The sequence below is a fragment of the Salmo salar genome, chromosome ssa06, assembly GCF_905237065.1.
Source record: "Salmo salar chromosome ssa06, Ssal_v3.1, whole genome shotgun sequence".
Lineage (NCBI taxonomy): Eukaryota > Metazoa > Chordata > Actinopteri > Salmoniformes > Salmonidae > Salmo > Salmo salar.
In genome coordinates this window covers 64,443,988-64,464,031 of record NC_059447.1, presented here as the reverse complement: position 1 = coordinate 64,464,031, position 20,044 = coordinate 64,443,988, and the positions used below count along the sequence as shown (strand labels likewise).

The 20,044-nt window shown below is 44.5% G+C and overlaps 1 protein-coding gene across 3 annotated transcripts in view; it reads left to right on the top strand.

The window, feature by feature from the left end:
- The window catches only part of LOC106607821 (HIVEP zinc finger 2), a 97,083-nt gene extending 77,716 nt beyond the window's left edge, over positions 1 to 19,367 (top strand). For all 3 annotated transcript variants that reach the window (XM_014205212.2, XM_014205213.2, XM_014205214.2), the window contains 6 exons: positions 21 to 5,136; positions 5,350 to 5,501; positions 7,902 to 8,077; positions 8,346 to 8,447; positions 8,880 to 9,811; positions 16,765 to 19,367. In XM_014205212.2, the coding sequence (XP_014060687.1) occupies positions 259 to 5,136; positions 5,350 to 5,501; positions 7,902 to 8,077; positions 8,346 to 8,447; positions 8,880 to 9,811; positions 16,765 to 17,583 (7,059 nt within the window). In that variant the 5' untranslated portion in view covers positions 21 to 258 and the 3' untranslated portion in view covers positions 17,584 to 19,367. The remainder of the gene's footprint in view (positions 1 to 20; positions 5,137 to 5,349; positions 5,502 to 7,901; positions 8,078 to 8,345; positions 8,448 to 8,879; positions 9,812 to 16,764) is intronic.
- Positions 19,368 to 20,044: the final 677 nt, after the last annotated feature.

Genomic DNA, 20,044 nt, shown 5'->3' with positions numbered 1-20,044 from the left:
TGTTCTGTTTGCATTTTCAGATCACTCAAAGGTCTTGATACATTTAATGAATAAACAGAGAATTGAAGGGCTGAAGCAAGTTCGCAAGTGTACAGTATGCTTGATAGGAAGAAAGTGTTCTGATGCCCACTAGAGGATCTTTGTGACTCAAATGTAGAACAACCCAAAACGACTTCAGCAATGGAAGGCCCCTTTATTTAAGAACTACAGCATCTGACATTTGACATTTGAGAAACCCAACTGAAGTATAGTTGGACAATGGAGCCACATGAATCAGCTTCTGGACAAAAATGCACCAAGGAGCCACGGGAGAAGCTACAAAGGAAGTGGGTCTCTGAGCCCTCAGCTGTCACAAAAAGAAGCACTTTCGCTGACCCGGAGGGAAAAAGGCACTCGCATCGCGAAAGCCTGCAAAGTGGTGCCAGTGGCAGTAATATTACTGTCTCAGCACAAAAGTATGGCTCTGGGAAGATGTTATCAACTGCAATGGGTCAGCCATCTCAAGACAGTCAATACACACAGGCTTTCCCCCGTACTTACTCCTACCAGTTACCACAACCGTACCCACAGCAGCCCATGCAAGAGCACTTCCTGTCCGGAGCCAAGCCACAGCCTGGTCTGGAGGCCCATGCCTGGCCTTTCGCTGGACAGCTCCCTTCTGACGACATATTCCCTGGACACTCCCGTGCCCATGGAGTATTCTCTCGTCAGAAATCTCCCAGTTTACCCAGTTCTTTTGGCCAGTATTCCAAATCAGGGCCGGAGCTGCCAGAGGAGGGATATAAGAAGGAGCAGAAACCCAAGAAGCCAGGAAAGTACATCTGCCACTACTGTGGAAGGGCTTGTGCGAAACCCAGCGTGCTGAAGAAGCACATTCGTTCACACACTGGGGAACGCCCCTACCCTTGTGTCCCCTGCGGGTTCTCCTTTAAAACCAAGAGTAATTTGTACAAACACCGAAAATCTCATGCCCATGCCATCAAAGCAGGACTAGTCCCATTCTCCGAACTGGCAGCTTCACGCACAGACATGGATCAAGCGTCCTCAGTGGGAGAGACAGATGTACACTCAGACGGTGAACAGAGCACGGACACCGACGAGGAGACAGCAGAGGCCTCTATGTTTATGGACAAAGTCAGCCCCATCCCCCAGATATCATTTGAGATGGACAAAAGCACAATGGAGAAGGGTGGGGAGCCGCCATATGCTGACTCAGCTGAGGAACTAGCTATGGCATCCATGAAAGTGCCTATCCTAATTGTCCCAAAACATGGGATCCCACCAACAGCAATGGAGTGCCCCCCATTCATGGAACTCAAGGCTTCTCACATCAGCTCCCAGGTGAGCCGTGTGGATGACTCTCCTACTATCAAACAGAGACTGGCTCTGAAACTGACAGATAGGAAGGGATCACAGGACTCAGACCAGCAGTCCCAGCAGTCCCTGAACCTTCTGAGTCCACACAGCAAAGGCAGCACAGACTCAGGCTACTTCTCCCTTTCAGAGAGTGCGGAGCAACAGATCAGCCCTCCCAACACAAATGCAAAGTCCTACGAGGAGATCATGTTTGGTCGGACTTGGTATTACAAACCTAACTCTCCTAGATCTAGACAATCCATTGCAGTAGGCATGGGCACTGTTGGCCAAGACACTAACCTAGTCATGGGGAAGATATCTGAAGATCATATATTTTTCCGTAATGATAACAGTGAAGCGCATCTACTAGCAGGCGTTGACCCTAAGCAGTATCCCACAAGCCCTTGCCAAAGCAACACAGGTCTATTAGAAGCTCCTGATTCAGGGCCACTCATTAGGAGTAACTCAATGCCAACATCCTCCCCGACCAACCTCAACGTCCCACCGGGGATAAGAGTGAGCCACTCCTTCGATGAGATGATGACCTCTGATGACGTCTTCTACCCGGGTGCTGCCGGTCTTAGGAGGCTTAGGAGACAGGCAGCTTTTGAGCATTCAGCACATGAAGGGCATGGCGAATCTGAAACCTATGGACACATTCCCAAGAACGCATCCCCATTTGTGGTGTTAAAGCTAGGGGAGCGTAGTCCTGTGGTGCCAGAGCATACAGCATACAGTCCTTATGGTACTAAAGTGGGAATGACAGAGATTGCCACTCGTAAACGCAGGAAGGAAAAGAGTGTAGGGGACGAGGAGGATGGCCCAGGCCAGTATGACAGTAGTGGCTCACTAGATATGGTTGGGGATTATGATTCAAAACAAGGTAGTCAAGTGGGTTCAAGGGCAACACCTACTGGGAAGGGATCCATTGGATCCATGTACAATGCACATAGCCAATCAGACAGTTTTGAAACATGCTGTAGTAGTATGTGCTCAGAGGATGTAGTGCTAGTCCCAGACTCTGACAGAAAGGCAACTGGCAACGTTATCTCTGTCATTCAGCACACAAACTCACTCAGTAGGCCAAACTCCTTTGAGAAGTCAGAGTCCTTCGAGCACCCAACCTACCTGCAAGACAAACCCTCTTACCAATATTCAGAGCAGTCAGATACAGAAAACACAGAAGATGTGCAGAGCCTGGACTCTATCCTGAGGTCTGAGAGCATGGAGCAGCAGAGCGACAGTGATTTAGCTTCACCCAACCAGCCCTGTCACATGCCCCCCAAACTGGTGCGTCAGCCTAACATCCAAGTGCCTGAGATCAGGGTGACGGAGGAGCCAGATAAACCTGAGAAAGAGCCTGATGTACCGACCAAGGAGCCGGAGAAGCACATTGAAGAATTCCAGTGGCCCCAGAGGAGTGAGACGCTGTCCCAGCTCCCTGCTGAGAAGCTGCCTCCTAAAAAGAAGCGTCTGCGTTTGGCAGACCTGGAGCACTCCTCTGGGGAGTCCAGCTTTGAGTCCTGCACCAGCCTGTCCAGGAGCCCCAGCCAGGAAAGCAACCTGTCCCACAGCTCCAACTTCTCTATGTCCTTTGACAAGGAAGAGAGCCTGAAGTCTGTGTCACCGACCAAGCAGGATGACTTTGGCAAGCAGTCTGAGTACAGTGGCAACTCTCTCACCATCCCCGGCCATCACCAGCAGAGGGAGATGCGACGATCCTCATCAGAACAGGCTCCCTGTGCTCTGGCCACCGAGATCCCAGAGATCCGTAGCAAGTCCTTTGACTATGGCAGTCTCTCAACATCATCCAGACAGGGAGAGATTTACTCCAGTGCATCAGCCATGAAAGAACGGAGACGGGGCTACCTAGTAAGGCAGGCATCCCTTAGCGTTTACCCCGAGACTGTAGTGCATGAGCAAGGTGGTCTCGAAATGACCATCAAGCAAGAGCACTCGGATCATGGACCCTTATCTTGGCAGAGCCCCCTATCCTCTCAAGGTTCTCACGGTGCACCAGCCAGCGAAGTAGCAAGACCTAAGAGAGGGTCACATTATCATCTTCTGCAACAGAGAATTAGTGAGGACAGCCAGGAAGACCCAACACTGTTCCAGAAGTCATCTTGTCTGCCAAGTCAACAGTCATCAGAGGGAGAGCATCCAAGTCATGAGCTCATGAGCCAGGAAGCGATGCAATACTCCTCACTCCAGAGCAGCTTGGCTTCACTGCCTTTCCTGCCATTTCAGCCTGGCCTGTTCTGGCATCCGGAGTCAACACAGAGACACAAGCAGCATCTGGCTTTCCAGCCACACCAGTTACAGAAACTACATATCAGACAGCCTAGTATACCGCACATGCTCCAGAAATCCCACCCACCTCTTCATCAGCTACAGCAGATCCAGGAGCAGTGTGACATGAAGGCTGACGGTGCTATCAGTCAGAACTACCAGTATCCCTCCAGGGTCTCCCCCCAGGCCCAGCATTACAGCTCTCCACCGTCTAAAGTGGCCCTCACCGAGAGTAAAATGCTCCTGCAACAGGTCCAGCCAATCTTCGCCACTCAGAATGCAGGTTCACAGCCATCACTCCCAGGTATGCTAATCCCCGTTAGGATACAGACTCACGTGCCATCTTACGGAAGTGTTATGTACACAAGTGTTTCACAGCTCTTAGCTAACCACAGCCAGAGCACTTATTCAGCAAGAGTCATATGCTCAGAGAATGCATCATCCAGTTCACTCACAAGCGGCAGTGTTTCAAAGCACGGAGTTTGCTTTAACCTATCTCAGATCCTTGGTCAGCCTGAGGGAGCTCCACGTTATCCACTCTGGAAAGTTCCAGATCTGAACACCGAACATGGGAGACTAAACACGGGAATTCCGCTGTCGTTGACATCGAGAACCATCTCCACCACGGATGCGTCCTCCAGTAGCGGGGGAAGCAAGCGGATGTTATCACCGGCCAGTAGCCTGGAACTCTTTATAGAGACCAAACAGCAGAAACGGGTCAAGGAGGAGAAGATGTACGGTCAGATTGTAAAGGAGCTGAGCGCTGTCGAGCTGAGTGCTTCGAAGGACAGCATCAAGTTACCAAAGCGTGCACCTCTAAAGAGTGAGGGTTCAATGGACGATCAGGAGAGGATGTCCTCCTCCCCACCAGTAGACTTCCCTTCCACCAAAATCCCAGTGCGTTCCAACGCACCTCACATACCCGATGTGCCACCAGCTGACAGCTTCACTCCCCCTCTGCAAATTGTGATGGACATCCCTGGTGGCAGAGAGTCCCCAGAGGAGCTAGATGTTGATGACTCCTTCACCCCAGAGGCTAGCTCCAGCCCACAGTCCATGGTCTCCTCCAGTGACACTCCAGAGGAGGCCAAGCCGCCCATGGGCAGCAAGATCCCTGTCAACATGCTGGTGCAGCTGGCTGCCAATCAGAGTGGGGGCGCTGCTGGAAGCACTCTGCTGCTCACAGATCTGGCAGACGTTCAGCAGTTCTTCCAGTTCCCCAGTCTTCGCACGGCAACCAGTGTCAGTTGGTGCTTCCTGAATTACACCAAGCCAAACAACGCTCAGACGACTCCCCTAACTTCTGTCTACGGCTCCTGGTGCATCAGCTCCTACAACCCCAACCCTCTCAGCCTCAGCACCAAGGCTACTCTGGCCCTGCTCCGCTCCAAGCAGAGGAAGAACACAGAAACCTACACGATGGCTGCTATGTATCAACCCGGGACTGGAAAACTTGTGTCCTCTCTTGCTTGGAAGCAGAAGTTTGAGCAGGTAATCAACACGTCACATTTGCCTCGTGTTCACAATTCATTACATTTACATTTACTAAATAAGCATTACAGATTTCATAACTCACATGTAAGGTTTAGAAAGTTTGAAATCCCCTACAATATTATAAAATATTATTTCATTACATCTGCCATCAAGTGTTTTTGTCTGTTTGTGAGGATTTAACTTAGTGTTATGCATGTTTTCCATTTGCAGATGAAGCCAGAACTCATGCAGCTAGATGTGAGCAAATATGGGAAGAAAATCAAGGGGCTGAGCTCCAGGGATCGAATCAAGGAGGACCACGGAGAGAAGGAGGCCTCCTCAAAGCAGGCTGAGCCCACTCGCATCAGAATCTTTGAAGGAGGGTATGTCAAGATGGCTGCCATTAGCCATTAAAATGAAAGCCTTTTGATATCAGTGTGGAACCTTCTGGAGACGGCTGCTTAAATTGTTATATTGTTGTGACTTCTATACAAAATGTACAGGTTTGTATAGAAATTATCAGCACTTAAATATGAAATATTTTGTGGTTAAGTTGGATTTAATGGCTGAAACCTTTTCTTCAGGGCCTATGTTATATGAGAATGGTAAAACAATTACTGTGATAACTGAAATGTAGCTATTACATGATTTTGTCAAATTACTGCTTTACGTTCATGGACTTGAAGGCTTTTTCTGCAGAAATAGGATGTATACACTGCATTCAGAATGTATTCAGACCCCTTGACTTTTTCCATATTTTGTTACGTTACAGCCTTATTCTAAAATTGAATACATGGTTTTTTTTACACACAATAACACATAATGACAAAGCAAAAACAGGTTTTTAGAAATTTTTGCAAATGTATTAAAAATACAAAACTGAAATATCACATTTACATAAGTATTCAGACCCTTTACTCAGTACTTTGTTGAAGCACCTTTGGCAGCGATTACAGCCTCGAGTCTTCTTGGGTATGGCACTACAATCTTGGCACATCTGTATTTGGGGAGTTTCTGCCATTCTTCCCTGCAGATCCTCTCAAGCTCTGTCAGGTTGGATGGGGAAAGTCGCTGCACAGATGTTTTCAGGTTTCTCCAGAGATGGGCAATCGGGTTCAAGTCCAGGCTCTGGCTGGGCCACTCAAGGACATTCAGAGACTTGTCCTGGAGCCTGCGTTGTCTTGGCTGTGTGCTTAGGGTCATTGTCCTGTTGGAAGGTGAACCGTCACCCAAGTCTGAAGTCCTGAGCGCTCTGGAGCAGGTTTTCATCAAAGATCTCTCTGTACTTTGCGCCGTTCATCTTTCTCTCGATCCTGACTAGTCTCCCAGGCCCTGCCCCTGAATAACATCCCCACAGAATGATGCTGCCACCACCGTGCTTCACCGTAGGGATGGTGCCAGGTTTCCTCCAGATGTGACACTTGGCATTAAGGCCAAAAAGTTAAATATTGGTTTCATTAGACCAGAGAATATTGTTTCTCATGGTCTGAGAGTATTTAGGTGCCTTTTGGCAAACTCCAAGCGGGCTGTCATGTGCCTTTTACTGAGGAGTGGCTTCCGTCTGGTCACTACCATAAAGGCCTGATTGGTGGAGTGCTGCAGAGATGGTTGTCCTTCTGGAACGTTCTCCCATCTCCACAGAGGAACTCTGGAGCTCTTTCAGAGTGATCATCAGGTTCACCTCCCTGACCAAGGTCCTTCTCCCCCGATTGCTCAGTTTGACCGGGCGGCCAGCTCTAGGAAGAGTCTTGGTGGTTCCAAACTTCTTCCATTTAAGAATGATGGCAGCCACTGTGTTCTTAGGGACCTTCAATGCTGCAGACATTTTTTTGGTACCCTTCCCCAGATCTGTGCCTCAGCACAGTCCTGTCTCGCAGCTCCACGGACAATTCCTTTGAGCTCATGGCTTGGTTTTTTCCCTGATATGCACTGTCAACTGTGGGACCTCATATAGACAGGTGTGTGCCATTCCAAATCATGTCCAATCAATAGAATTTACCACAGGTGGACACCAATCAAGTTGTAGAAAAATCTCATGGATGGTCAATGGAAACCGGATGCAGCTGTGCTCAATTTCGAGTCTCATAGCAAAGGGTTTGAACACTTATGTAAATAAGGTATCTGTTTTTATTTTCAATACATTTGCAAAAATGTCTAAAAACCTGTTTTCGCTTTGTCATTATTTGTAGATTAATGAGGAAAAATAAGGCTGTAAAGTAGAAATGTGGAAAATGTCAAGGGGTCTGAATACCTGCCGAATGCACTGTATATATATAAAGCAGAATGTATTTTTCAGATGGCTTTTAATTGTGATTGAAAGGCGTTACTAGCATAGGCTACTGTTTTTATGGAAATACAGTAGAGCAAAGTTTTGTTGTTTAACTGCCATGGTATTATTGACTACTGTCCGTGAGGCTTCGGGTAACCTCTTTACTTTGGTTCAAGCGATAAATAGATTTCCAAATTATTTTTGAAATAATTTAAAAACAAAAAAAATCACAATCACAAACGGTATCTTGAATATCCCTTTGAAGATATTACCATATTGTTAGATTTCTTCTTCATATAATTCAATTTCAGAAACGAGAACAGCTGTAAAAATGTCTGACCAATACCCAGTTGAATTTGGCACCAGAAATATTTTCTCTGAGCAGTTGCAGGCTAACTTTCCCAATGTAAAGTTAGCTGTTTGATGTATTTGGTATTTGCTCCCTTAACACATGCTTCGATATACTCAAAACCCTCCAATAATGTTGAAAAATCTGATCTTGTTATGATTTCAGGTACAAATCCAATGAAGACTATGTTTACGTGCGGGGCAGAGGAAGAGGGAAGTACATATGTGAAGAGTGTGGGATCCGCTGTAAGAAGCCAAGCATGCTGAAGAAACATATCCGCACACACACCGATGTCAGGCCGTATGTCTGCAAGTTCTGCAACTTTGCTTTTAAAACTAAAGGTGGGTTTCCTTCTTCTGTTTCATATAACCACATGTATGCAAATGTACACCTTTCTTCTGAAGCACTTTAACCTGATAGTTCAAACAAAAACAGTGATCACATTGGAAAAGGATTTATGTAGAACTAAACAGACCTCTGTCTGCACTTCATTGTGGTAAGGTTCTCTCTCTCTCTGCTGCAGTGGAGTGTTGATGAGTGAATTGAAAGGCCAGACGGCCTGTGCTGCTTCCAGTAAGACGTTTTAAAAGTCGTAAACTCTTGTTTCAGGAAACCTGACAAAACACATGAAGTCGAAAGCCCACATGAAGAAGTGCTTGGAGCTCGGGGTGTCAGTGACATCTGTGGAGGATGCGGACGCTGAAGAAGCTGGTATGAATCAGACTGAGCATATCAGGCTGAGCATATTTTATAGAGATGAGCCAAAATTTGATAAATACTGGGCCCTGTATGTTGCACTGGTGCGGTTCTTGAGGAACAATTATCGTAATGAAAAACAGGAGCCGCCTTTGTCAGGTTTATGTAAAATGACCAACTTTAAAAATACACAGTTCACATTCACCCTGCTTGTGGGAAAGAACACCAGTGACCCATTCAATCCAAAATAAGTAAAATTGCAGTTGCTGTAAAAGATTTGTAAACGCCTAAATAGAAAGCACTACTGTGTTTGTATGTCTCATTTCCTTGTTAAGACTGCACTAAATGCTGTTTATTTGTCTTGCAGAACAAAGTAGGCTACTATTACTGCATTTGCATAGGGTTTGACTGGATCAACGGTTGGATAAACCATATGTTTCTTTTTAGACAATGGCGAGGATGACCAGAGGGAGTCTGGGAAGATGTCAGGCATCATGGCTGACCACCAGTTCTCAGACGCCGATGATTCTGATGGTGGCGAGGATGACGGGGATGAGGTGGATGACGATGAAGATGATGACGACGATTACGATGGTGAATCCACGCCGAAGACTCGCTCCAGAAGCACCAGCCCTCAGCCCTATGGCATACCATCTCTGTCCGTCACGGACTCTCAGGGCGCCTGCTCCTCAGACCTGCTGGGCCACTGCTCCAAACCACCCCTCTTCAGCTACTTCACCAGCCTGCCCAGCATCCAGATCACCCAGCTCATGGTGCCCAGTGAGGGTGCAGGCCAGGACCAGATGGCAGAGTACCAGCAGCTGCTGCAGGGGGCCCTGGGTGAGAACTATAAGAGCAGGCTAGACGTACCCAGCTCCATGGACGAGGAGTTTGGCCTTTCCCCAGCTCACAGCTCCTCATCATTCGACCTGTCCCCGTCTCGCCTCTCTTCCCCAGGCCTGGACTCCTCCCCTCTCCGAGAGCCGTCCCCCACCTCCACTTCACGCAAGTACCTCTTCCCCCGACGGGACCTGTCCCCCCATGGCCGCCTGTCACCCCACAGAGAGGTGTCCCCTCTCAGGCACATCTCCCCCAAGAGGGACATCTCCTTCAGAAGGGACCTCTCGCCCCGCAGGGACCTTTCCCCCAGGAGTCACATCTCACCCCTGTCCCACACCGGACGCCCCATGTCACCGGGCAGAGAACTGTTGTGCAGGAGGGAGCTGTCTCCACGGAGTCGCCACCGGGGCATGATCAGACCTGTCTCCCCCAGGAGGGGCATGCACCATCACAGTGCCCCCTGGAGTCTGGGCCAGCACCTACACTCAGAGATGGTGCCAATGGGCCAGAGCAGCAGAAGCCATTCAGAGATGGAGACAGTAAGTGTTCCAGAACGTATTAAACTGTTCTATTCTATTATATAAACATTGCACATCAGCCTTCATGAACAGCTCCTTACTGGCATAATATACACTGAGTATACCAAACATTAGGAACACATTCAAAATATTGAGTTGCACCCCCTTTTGCCCTCAGAACAGCCTCAGTTCGTCGGGGCATGGACTCTACAAGGTGTTGAAAGCGTTCCACAGGGATGCTGGCCCATGTTGACTCCAATGCTTCCCACAGTTCTGTCAAGTTAGCTGGATGTCCTTTGGGTGGTGGACCATTCTTGATACACACAGGAAACTGTTGAGCGTTAAAAAACAGCAGCGTTGCAGTTCTTGACACAAACCGGTGCTCCCATTCAAAGGCACTTGCATTTTTTGTCTTGCCCATTCACTCTCTGAATGTCACACATATACAATCCATGTTTCAATTGTCTCAAGACTTAAAAATCCTCCTTTAACCTGTCTCCTCCCCTTTATTAAAGTGGATTTAACAAGTGACATCAATAAGAGATCAGAGCTTTCACCTGGATTCACCTGGTCAGTCTATGTCATGGAATGACATCATAAAGTAGTAACCGCAAACACGTCAACGTCAACAGTGAAGAGGTGACTCCGGGATGCTGGCCTTCTAGGCAGAGTTGCAAAGAAAAAGCCATACCTCAGACTGGCCAATAAAAAAAAAAGATTAAGATGGGCAAAAGAACACAGACACTGGACAGAGGAACTCTGCCTATAAGGCCAGCATCCCGGAGTTGCCTCTTCGCTGTTGATGTTGAGACTGGTGTTTTGCGGGGTACTATTTAATGAAGCTGCCAGTTGAGGACTTGTGAGGCGTCTGTTTCTCAAACTAGACACTAATGTACTTGTCCTCTTGCTCAGTTGTGCACCGGGGCCTCCCACTCCTCTTTCTATTCTGGTAAGAGCCAGTTTGCTCTGTTCTGTGAAGGGAGTAGTACACAGCGTTGTACCAGATCTTCAGTTTCTTGGCAATTTCTCGCATGGAATGGCCTTCATTTCTCAGAACAAGAATAGACTGAAGAGTTTCAGAAGAAAGTCTTTGTTTCTGGCCATTTTGAGCCTGTAATCGAACCCACAAATGCTGATGCTCCAGATACTTAACTAGTCTCAAGTAGGCCAGTTTTATTGCTTCTTTAATCAGAACAACAGTTTTCAGCTGTGCTAACATAATTGCAAAAGGGTTTTCTAATGATTAGCCTTTTAAAATGATAAACTTGGATTAGCTAACACAATGTGCCATTGGAACACAGGAGTGACGGTTGCTGATAATGGGCTTCTGTACGGCTATGTACAGTTTAAGTCGGAAGTTTACATACACACGAGTCATTAAAACTCGTTTTTCGACCACTTTACAAATTTCTTGTTAACAAACTATAGTTTTGGCAAGTCGGTTAGGACATCTACTATGTGCATAACACAAGTCATTTTTCCAACAATTGTTTACAGACAGATTATTTCACTTATAATTCACTGTATCACAATTCCAGTGGGTCAGACGTTTACATACACTAAGTTGACTGTGCCTTTAAACAGCTTGAAAAAATCCAGAAAATGATGTCATGGCTTTAGAAGCTTCTGATGGGCTAATTGACATAATTTGAGTCAATTGGAGGTGTACCTGTGGATGTATTTCAAGCCCTACCTTCAAACTCAGTGCCTCTTTGCTTGACATCATGGGAAAATCTAAAGAAATCAGCCAAGACCTCAGGAAAAAAAATTGTAGACCTCCACAAGTCTGGTTCATCCTTGGGAGCAATTTCCAAATGCCTGAAGGTACCATGTTCATCTGTACAAACAATAGTACGCAAGTATTAACACCATGGGACAACGCAGCTGTCATACCGCTCAGGAAGGAGACGTGTTCTGTCTCCTAGAGATGAATGTACTTTGGTGCGAAAAGTGCAAATCAATTCCAGAACAGCAGAAAAGGACCTTGTGGAGGATGCTGGAGGAAACCGGTACAAAAGCATCTATATCCACAGTAAAACGAGTCCAATATCGACATAACCTAAAAGGCCGCTCAGCAAGGAAGAAGCCACTGCTCCAAAACTGCCATATAAAAGCCAGACTATGGTTTGCAACTGCACATGGGGACAAAGATCGTACTTTTTCGAGAAATGTCCTCTGGTCTGATGAAACAAAAATAGAACTGTTTGGCCATAATGACCATCGTTATGTTTGGAGCAAAAAGGGGGAGGATTGCAAGCCGAAGAACACCATCCCAACCGTGAAGCACGAGTGTGGCAGCATCATGTTGTGGGGGTACTTGCTGCAGGAGGGACTGGTGAACTTCACAAAATAGATGGCATCATGAGGCAGGAAAATTATGTGGATATATTGAGCAACATCTCAAGACATCATTAAGCAAGTTAAAGCTTGGTCGCAAATGGGTCTTCCAAATGGACAATGACCCCAAGCATACTTCCAAAGTTGTGGCAAAATGGCTTGAGGACAAGAAAGTCAAGGTATTGGAGTGGCCATCACAAAGCCCTGACCTCAATCCTATAGAAAATGTGTGGGCAGAACTGAAAAGGCGTGTGCGAGCAATGAGGCCTACAAACCTGACTCAGTTACACCAGCTCTGTCAGAAGGAATGGGCCAAAATTCACCCAACTTATTGTGGGAAGCTTGTGGAAGGCAACCTGAAACGTTTGACCCAAGTTTAACAATTTAAAGGCAGTGCCACCAAATACTATTTGAGTGTATGTAAACGTCTGACCCACTGGGAATGTGATGAAAGAAATAAAAGCTGAAATAAATCATTCTCTCTACTATTATTCTGACATTTCACATTCTTAAAATAAAGTGGTGATCCTAACTGACCTAAGACAGGGTATTTTTACTAGGATTAAATGTCAGGAATTGTGAAAAACTGAGTTGAAATGTATTTGGCTAAGGTTTATTTAAACTTCAGAATTCAACTGTTGATATTCCATAAATAAATCTGCCGTTTCCAGCTACAATAGTAATTTACAACATTAACAATGTCTACACTGTATTTCAATTTGATGTTAATTTAATGGACCAAAAAATTGCTTTTCTTTCAAAAACAAGGACATTTCTAAGTCACCCTTAACTTTTGAATGATAGTGTGTGTGTGTGTGTGTGTGTATATGTACTGAAGAAAAATATAAATGCAAGATGTGTTAATCCCGTGTTTCATGTGCTGAAATAAAAGATCCCCGAATCTTTCCATACGCACAAAAATCTTATTTCTCTAATGTTGTGCAGATTTTTTAATTCCCTGTTAGTGAACATTTCTCCTTTGCCAAGACAATCCATCCACCTGACAGGTGTGGCATATCAAGAAGTTGATTAAAACAGCATGATCATAACACAGGTGCACCTTGTGCTGGGGACAATAAAGGCCACTCTAAAATGTGCAGTTTTGTCACACAACACAGTGCCACATATGTCTCATGTTTTGAGGGAGCGTGAAGTTGGCATGCTGACTGCAGGAATGTCCACCAGAGCTGTTGCCAGAGAATTTAATGTTAATTTATCCACCATAAGCTGCCTCCATCGTCATTTTAGAGAATTTGTCAGTACTCCCAACCGGCATCAAAACCGCAGACCATGTGTAACCACTCCAGCCTAAGACCTCCACATCCAGCTTCTTTACCTGTGGGATCGTCTGAGACCAGCCACCCGGACAACTGATGAAACTGAGGAGTATTTCTGTCTGTAATAAAGCCCTTTTGTGGGGAAAAACTCATTCTGATTTGCTGGGACTGGCTTCCCCGTGGGTGGGCCTGGCTCCTAAATGGGTGGGCCTATGCCTTCCCAGGTCCACCCATGGCTGCGCCCCTGCCCAGTCATGTGAAATCCATAGATTATGGCCTAATTCATTTATTTCAATTGACTGATTTCCTTATATGAACTGTAACAGAGTAAAATTGTTGAAATTGTTATATGTTGCGTTTATATTTTTGTTCAGTGTATTATTAGTGGCTGCTTTTTTAGGATGATAAATGGAGAGTCTAACTTAAAGTTATAGTACAATGGAACCATGCAGGCCCACTATAGAGTGCTCTTACAGTCTCTGCGGTCGTTTCTATTTATATATGTGGCTAATTAAGAATCCCTGGGGAAAGGGGAAAAATGCAGTATTCTTGCACTGTGGAGTCATTCTTGACTTCTCCACACCATCTGGTTGGTTTCTGTGGTACTGAGGGATAAAAAGATAAGGCAACCGTAGCCATAATGTACTGTAAGCTTGGCTCATCACTCAGTGGTTAATAACTGTTATTTTTGTTCTTAAGAGTCTTTTTAAACCCGGCCAGTTTAAATGAAGCGTGAAATGGAGCCCGCTTCAGCTGTATAATATATATTTTTTTGAAAATTCATATTTTGACTTCTTTTTAGCTGGTAATAGATTTGTCGTATTTGAGCTGATTTTTCCTACCATCTCAAGATCCATTAAAATCCCAAGTAACACTTAATTTGGATAGTCCATCTGTAGAAGATCTACAGATGATCAGTAACCTTTCAACTACATCTGTACTAACCCTAACCCTTATCCTAATGCTAAACTTAACCCTAACCTTAACCCTTACCCTAATCCATATTTTAAACCTAACCTTAACCATAACCAGCATTTGCTTATCAACCGATAGTTTGTTGATAGTATGAAGAAGCACAAGGCAAAGTTATTTTTCCAATTAAATACAATTCCTAAAAATGATTGGCTATTTACATTGACTGTAAATAAATGTTGTTTCATGCATTTGCCTATTTTCATGCAGTGCATTCGGGAAATAATTCAGACCCCTTGACATTTTCCACATTTTGTTATATTACAGCCTTATTCTAAAATGGATTCAATTGGTTTTTTTTACCTCCTCAGTCTACACAGAATACACCATAATGACAATAAATACTTACAGTACCAGTCAAAAGTTTGGACACACCTACTCATTCCAGTGTTTTTCTTTATTTTGGCTATTTCTACATTGTAGAATAATAGTGAAGACATCAAAACTATGAAATAACACATATGGAATCATTTAGTATCCAAAAAAGTATTAAACAAATCAACATACATTTTATATTTGAAATTCTTCAAAGTATCCACCCTTTGCCTTGATGACAGCTTTGCACACTCTTGGCCCTTGAAACCTGTTTTTGCTTTGTCATTGTGGGGTATTGTGTGTAGATAGATGAGACTTTTTTGTATTGAATCCATTTTAGAATAACGCTGTAAGGTAACAAAATGTGGAAAGCCTGTTACTTGCGAGGCACATCATGGGCATTAAATAACTTGTTTTTTTATTTCACTGGACTGATAGTTCGATTTCAGATCAGTTATTAAGAAATGTATATTTTTTCATAGCAGATCATTGAGAGTATCTATACAGCTCCTGCTGTCTATAGAAAGTTGAAAACAGCAGGTCTGGGACAGGTAGCACGTCCGGTGAACAGGTCAGGGTTCCATAGCCGCAGGCAGAACAGTTGAAACTGGAGCAGCAGCACGGCCAGGTGGACTGGGGACAGCAAGGAGTCATCATGTCATGTAGTCCTGAGGCATGGTCCTAGGTCCTTAGGTCCTCCGAGAGAGAGAGAGAGATAATTAGAGAAAGCATACTTAAATTCACACAGGACACCGGATAAGACAGGAGAAATACTCCAGATATAACAGACTGACCCTAGCCCCCCGACACATAAACTATTGCAGCATAAATACTGGAGACTGAGACAGGAGGGGTCAGGAGGCACTAATAAATATTAATAAATATTTCAAATGTTGCGTATATTACGTTTATTTTATTTGATGACTTTATTATTTCTTTAAGTCATCCTCTCATCTCTATAGAGCTGCTGCCTATGCTGTCTGACAAAATCACAAATGTAATAATTATTTTAGTAATTCTCACCTTGCGAGCAAAACATTTTAGCGGCCCCCCTCATGACAGCGAAGAGAGACATTTTTTGTTTAAAAGTCCATTTCTTGCAATTCTACATGTTTTGCCACGGGGCAGAGAGAAGATTTTACAATTGTAGTGTCGTCTGCAAACTTGATGATTGAGTTGGATGCGTGCATGGCCACGCAGTCGTGGGTGAACAGGGAGTACAGGAGAGGGCTGAGAACGCACCCTTGTGGGGACCCAGTGTTGAGGATCAGCGGGGTGGAGATGTTGTTACCTACCAACACCACCTGGGGGCGGCCCGTCAGGAAGTCCAGGACCCAGTTGCACAGGGCGGGGTTGAGACCCAGGGTCTCGAGCTTAATGACGAGTTTGGAGGGTAGGTACTATGGTGTTAAATGCTGAGCTGTAATCGATGAACAGCATTCTTACATAGGTATTCCTCTTGTCCAGATGGGTTAGGGCAGTGTGCAGTGTGATGGCGATTGCGTCGTCTGTGGACCTATTGGGTCGGTAAGCAAATTGGAGTGGGTCTAGGGTGACAGGTAAGGTGGAGGTGATATGATCCTTGACTAGTCTCTCAAAGCACTTCATGATGACGGAAGTGAGTGCTACAGGGCGGTAGTCATTTAGCTCAGTTACCTTAGCTTTCTTGGGAACAGGAACAATGGTGGCCCTCTTGAAGCATGTGGGGACAACAGACTGGGATAAGGATTGATTGTCTGTAAACACACCAGCCAGCTGGTCTGCGCATGCGCTGAGGACGCGGCCGGGGATGCCGTCTGGGCCTGCAGCCTTGCAAGGGTTAACACGTTTAAATGTTTTACTCACGTTGGCTGCAGTGAAGGAGAGCCCGCAGGTTTTGGTAGCGGGCCGTGTTAGTGGCACTGTATTGTCCTCAAAGCGAGCAAAAAAGTTGTTTATTCTGTCTGGGAGCAAGGCATCGTGATCTGCAACGGAGATCTGAGATCATCTGCATATTCTATAGTCTAAGATCCACAGACCCTATTTATCTTTGGCCACTATATTTTGTACTGAATTCATCTTGTATTGTTTCAGGATCAGAGGAAGGATTCCCCTCCCCACAGCAGCCAGGAGTCCCCACGGCCACACCAGGGCCTGTTCAGCCACCTCCCCCTGCACTCCCAGCAGCAGGTCCGCACCCCCTTCCCCATGATCCCCATCGGGGGCATCCAGATGGTGCACTCCGTGGCCACCTCAGTCACCGGCCTGGCCCACCCTGCCCGCCTCCCCCTGCAGAAGAGCACGTCCGAGGAGTCTAGCACCAGTGAAGTGTCCTTCCCGCTGGGCAAGGGGTCCACCGGGTCCCCCGATTCGCCCCAGTGCCATGAAAGAATGCAGAGGACCCCGGTTCCTTCCTCCAGCCCGTCCTTACCCAGGTCAGGAAGTCGCCAGGACTGCGCAGACATGTCCAACATCAAGGACAGTAAGCAGCAGGAGGAGAGCATACAGACATGTACCAAAGCTATTGCCTCTCTCCGCATCGCTACCGAACATGACTCTCTGGAGAAAGGCGGGGTGGCGTGCTCTTTAGAGCCCCACCAGAGACGTCGCTCCCCGCTGCCTCACCCCTGCCATCCCCCTCACCCCATCCCTCAGGAGAGCGCCCCCAGCAGGATTCAGCACTTTAGTGGCCTAGAGGTTAGGCAGTCCCCGGCCGGCCACTCGGCATCCCCTCTTCCCCTACCCTCCAGCTCCAGCTCAGAGACCTCCCTGCCGGCCACATCAAAGGGCCCCACGGCAGGGCCAGGCCACCATGTCAAGGAGAGGTCACCAGGTCAACAGGGCCCAGGGGAAAGGGCAGCAAGCACAAAGAGAGGCAAAGATATATCAAAGGACTCCACAGAGAACAGGTGAACGTTGTTTAAAAAGGGAGGGACGTGCAACGTAAAGACATCAACCCATACTATTGCACACACACAACACAAGAACACAGAGAGACAGACATTCAAACACACACACGCAAACACAAAAAAGTCTTTAAACAAGCAAATTAAGTAGATACTCTGTAGTTTCAATGTATGTGTATAGCATGCCTTTTATAACCTGGTTTGCTATTTTAACAATGTATTTCTTATTTAAAGTTTCAGAGAATATACAGACAGTATAAGTTAACTTATCCATGAGCCTGACCAAATTGCTTATGGACTCCAGTCTGGTACGTTTAAATGTACAGATGTGTGTGCCTTTTCTTTACTTTCTGCTCATATTCTTATAAGCATATTAAGCAGGAAGAAATGTAAATATATAAAGTTTATCAGCTTTGTAATACATGCAATTTCCCGTCTTTTTTGGACACTTGAGTCTGAATGATGTGAAGTATCAATATATGTAAGGTTGCACTAAAACATATTTTTATATGAGTGAAATTAAATGGCTTTTGTGTACAGCAACAATTCTATAATACTATTTATTGTATCATGTTTTATAAATTGTAAATTTTTCTTAATGTTGTGGATGCCTTTTCTATGTAAAGCATGGGTTTTGCTATGGCGTAATTAGAGCAAAAAATATGTACACTGTAAAATGGCTTTATATGTTAGTGAATACACTTTACTTGGAAGTATATACATATTATTAAATTTACAAGAATATATACCTATTGTATAAATATATATATTCTATATATATATATATATATATATATATATATATATATATATATATATATATCTGCACTTACATTTTGGATTGAAACCCACATACAGTATGGTAGTTAGTTCTAAATGCTTGTACCCTTTTCTCTCCTGCTGGATTGGCTACACTAGTTGTGATTTTGTAATTTTTTTACAAAAAAGTAGAACTTATTATTTTTTTGTTCAACATGTGCACTTATGCATTTTCTTTCTTTTTGTTGTCGTTCATCGCTTACTGAAGTAGTAGTGAAATATTAAAGATAGTTTGATCTTCTGTGAATCACGTTGCTTGAAGTACTTGATTTAATGAGTAGTATGGGGAACATTCCAGCAGATGTAAATATTGAATGCCCATGAATCTGTATATATATATATATATATATATATATATATATATATATATATATATATATATACATACATACACACACACACACACACACACACATGCAGTCATACACATTTATACATGGAAAGAGTTGATTCTGGGCAATGCCGTCAGTTAATCCCCAAAACATTTTTAAAGGCTTGTACACACAGATATCAAGAACTCTGAAAAAATGCACCTTATGTTCCCTAAATTTTGGGGGTACAATCTCATAATATATACATTTTGGAACTGGAATTTGGAATCCCCAGTTGCTTGTAAAAAGCTGTGCAAATAAACAACCTAAATGAATGGGAGCACTCAGCCAGTCACTCTTATGTATTTTGTATGGTGTGTATAAGATCTGTGTATTTTACTCTTTGGACATTTTTGTCAGTAGTCCCTGGTATTCACTTAACTGTATTAACATGTCTTTAAAATCTAAGGTATCAAAGCACAAATCATTGTATAGAAAAAAAAGGAAAAAAAAGGTAAACATACATAAAAAGGGTAACTTTGTGATGTTCAGTGGAAAGTACAATATCATGTAAGACCCCAGTTTCAATAATGAATCACAGTACAGGTGAGAAAAAACGTTTTTTTTTGTTAAAAAATAAATAAATACGACTACAATAATATGCATGTTCTCGATGCTTTCATTCTTTGTCTTCCTCAAGTGCTTCATATGTACATACAGTGCCAGTCAAATGTTTGGACACACTTACACACTACAGGGTTTTTACTTAATATTGAATATTTTCTACATTGTAGAAAAATAGTGAAGGCATCAAAACTATGAAATAACACATATGGAATCATGTAGTAACCAAAAAAGTGTAAACAAATCAAAATATATTTTATATTTGAGATTCTTCAAAGTAGCCACCATTTCCCTTGATGATAAAAGTTAAGTTATTAAAAGTTAATTTGTGGAATTTCTTTCCTTCTTAATGCGTTTGAGCCAATCAGTTGTGTTGTGACACGGTAGCGGTGGTATACAGAAGATGGCCCTATTTGGTAAAAGACCAAGTCCATATTATGGCAAGAACAGCTCAAATAAGCAAAGAGAAACGACAGTCCATTATTACTTCAAGACATGAAGGTCAGTCAATCCAGAAAATGTTAAGACTTGGACTTCATATTTGCAATATCATGTAGGCCAACACTACATTTCACACTTTACAGTACCATAGGCGCAACAGGAGTCAATGCATACAAACCATGTAGAGGCGCTGGTGTCACGTCCTGACCAGCAGAGGGCGTATTGCTTAGTCTTGGTCAGGATGTGGCAGGTGGTTTGTGTTTGTTGAATGTT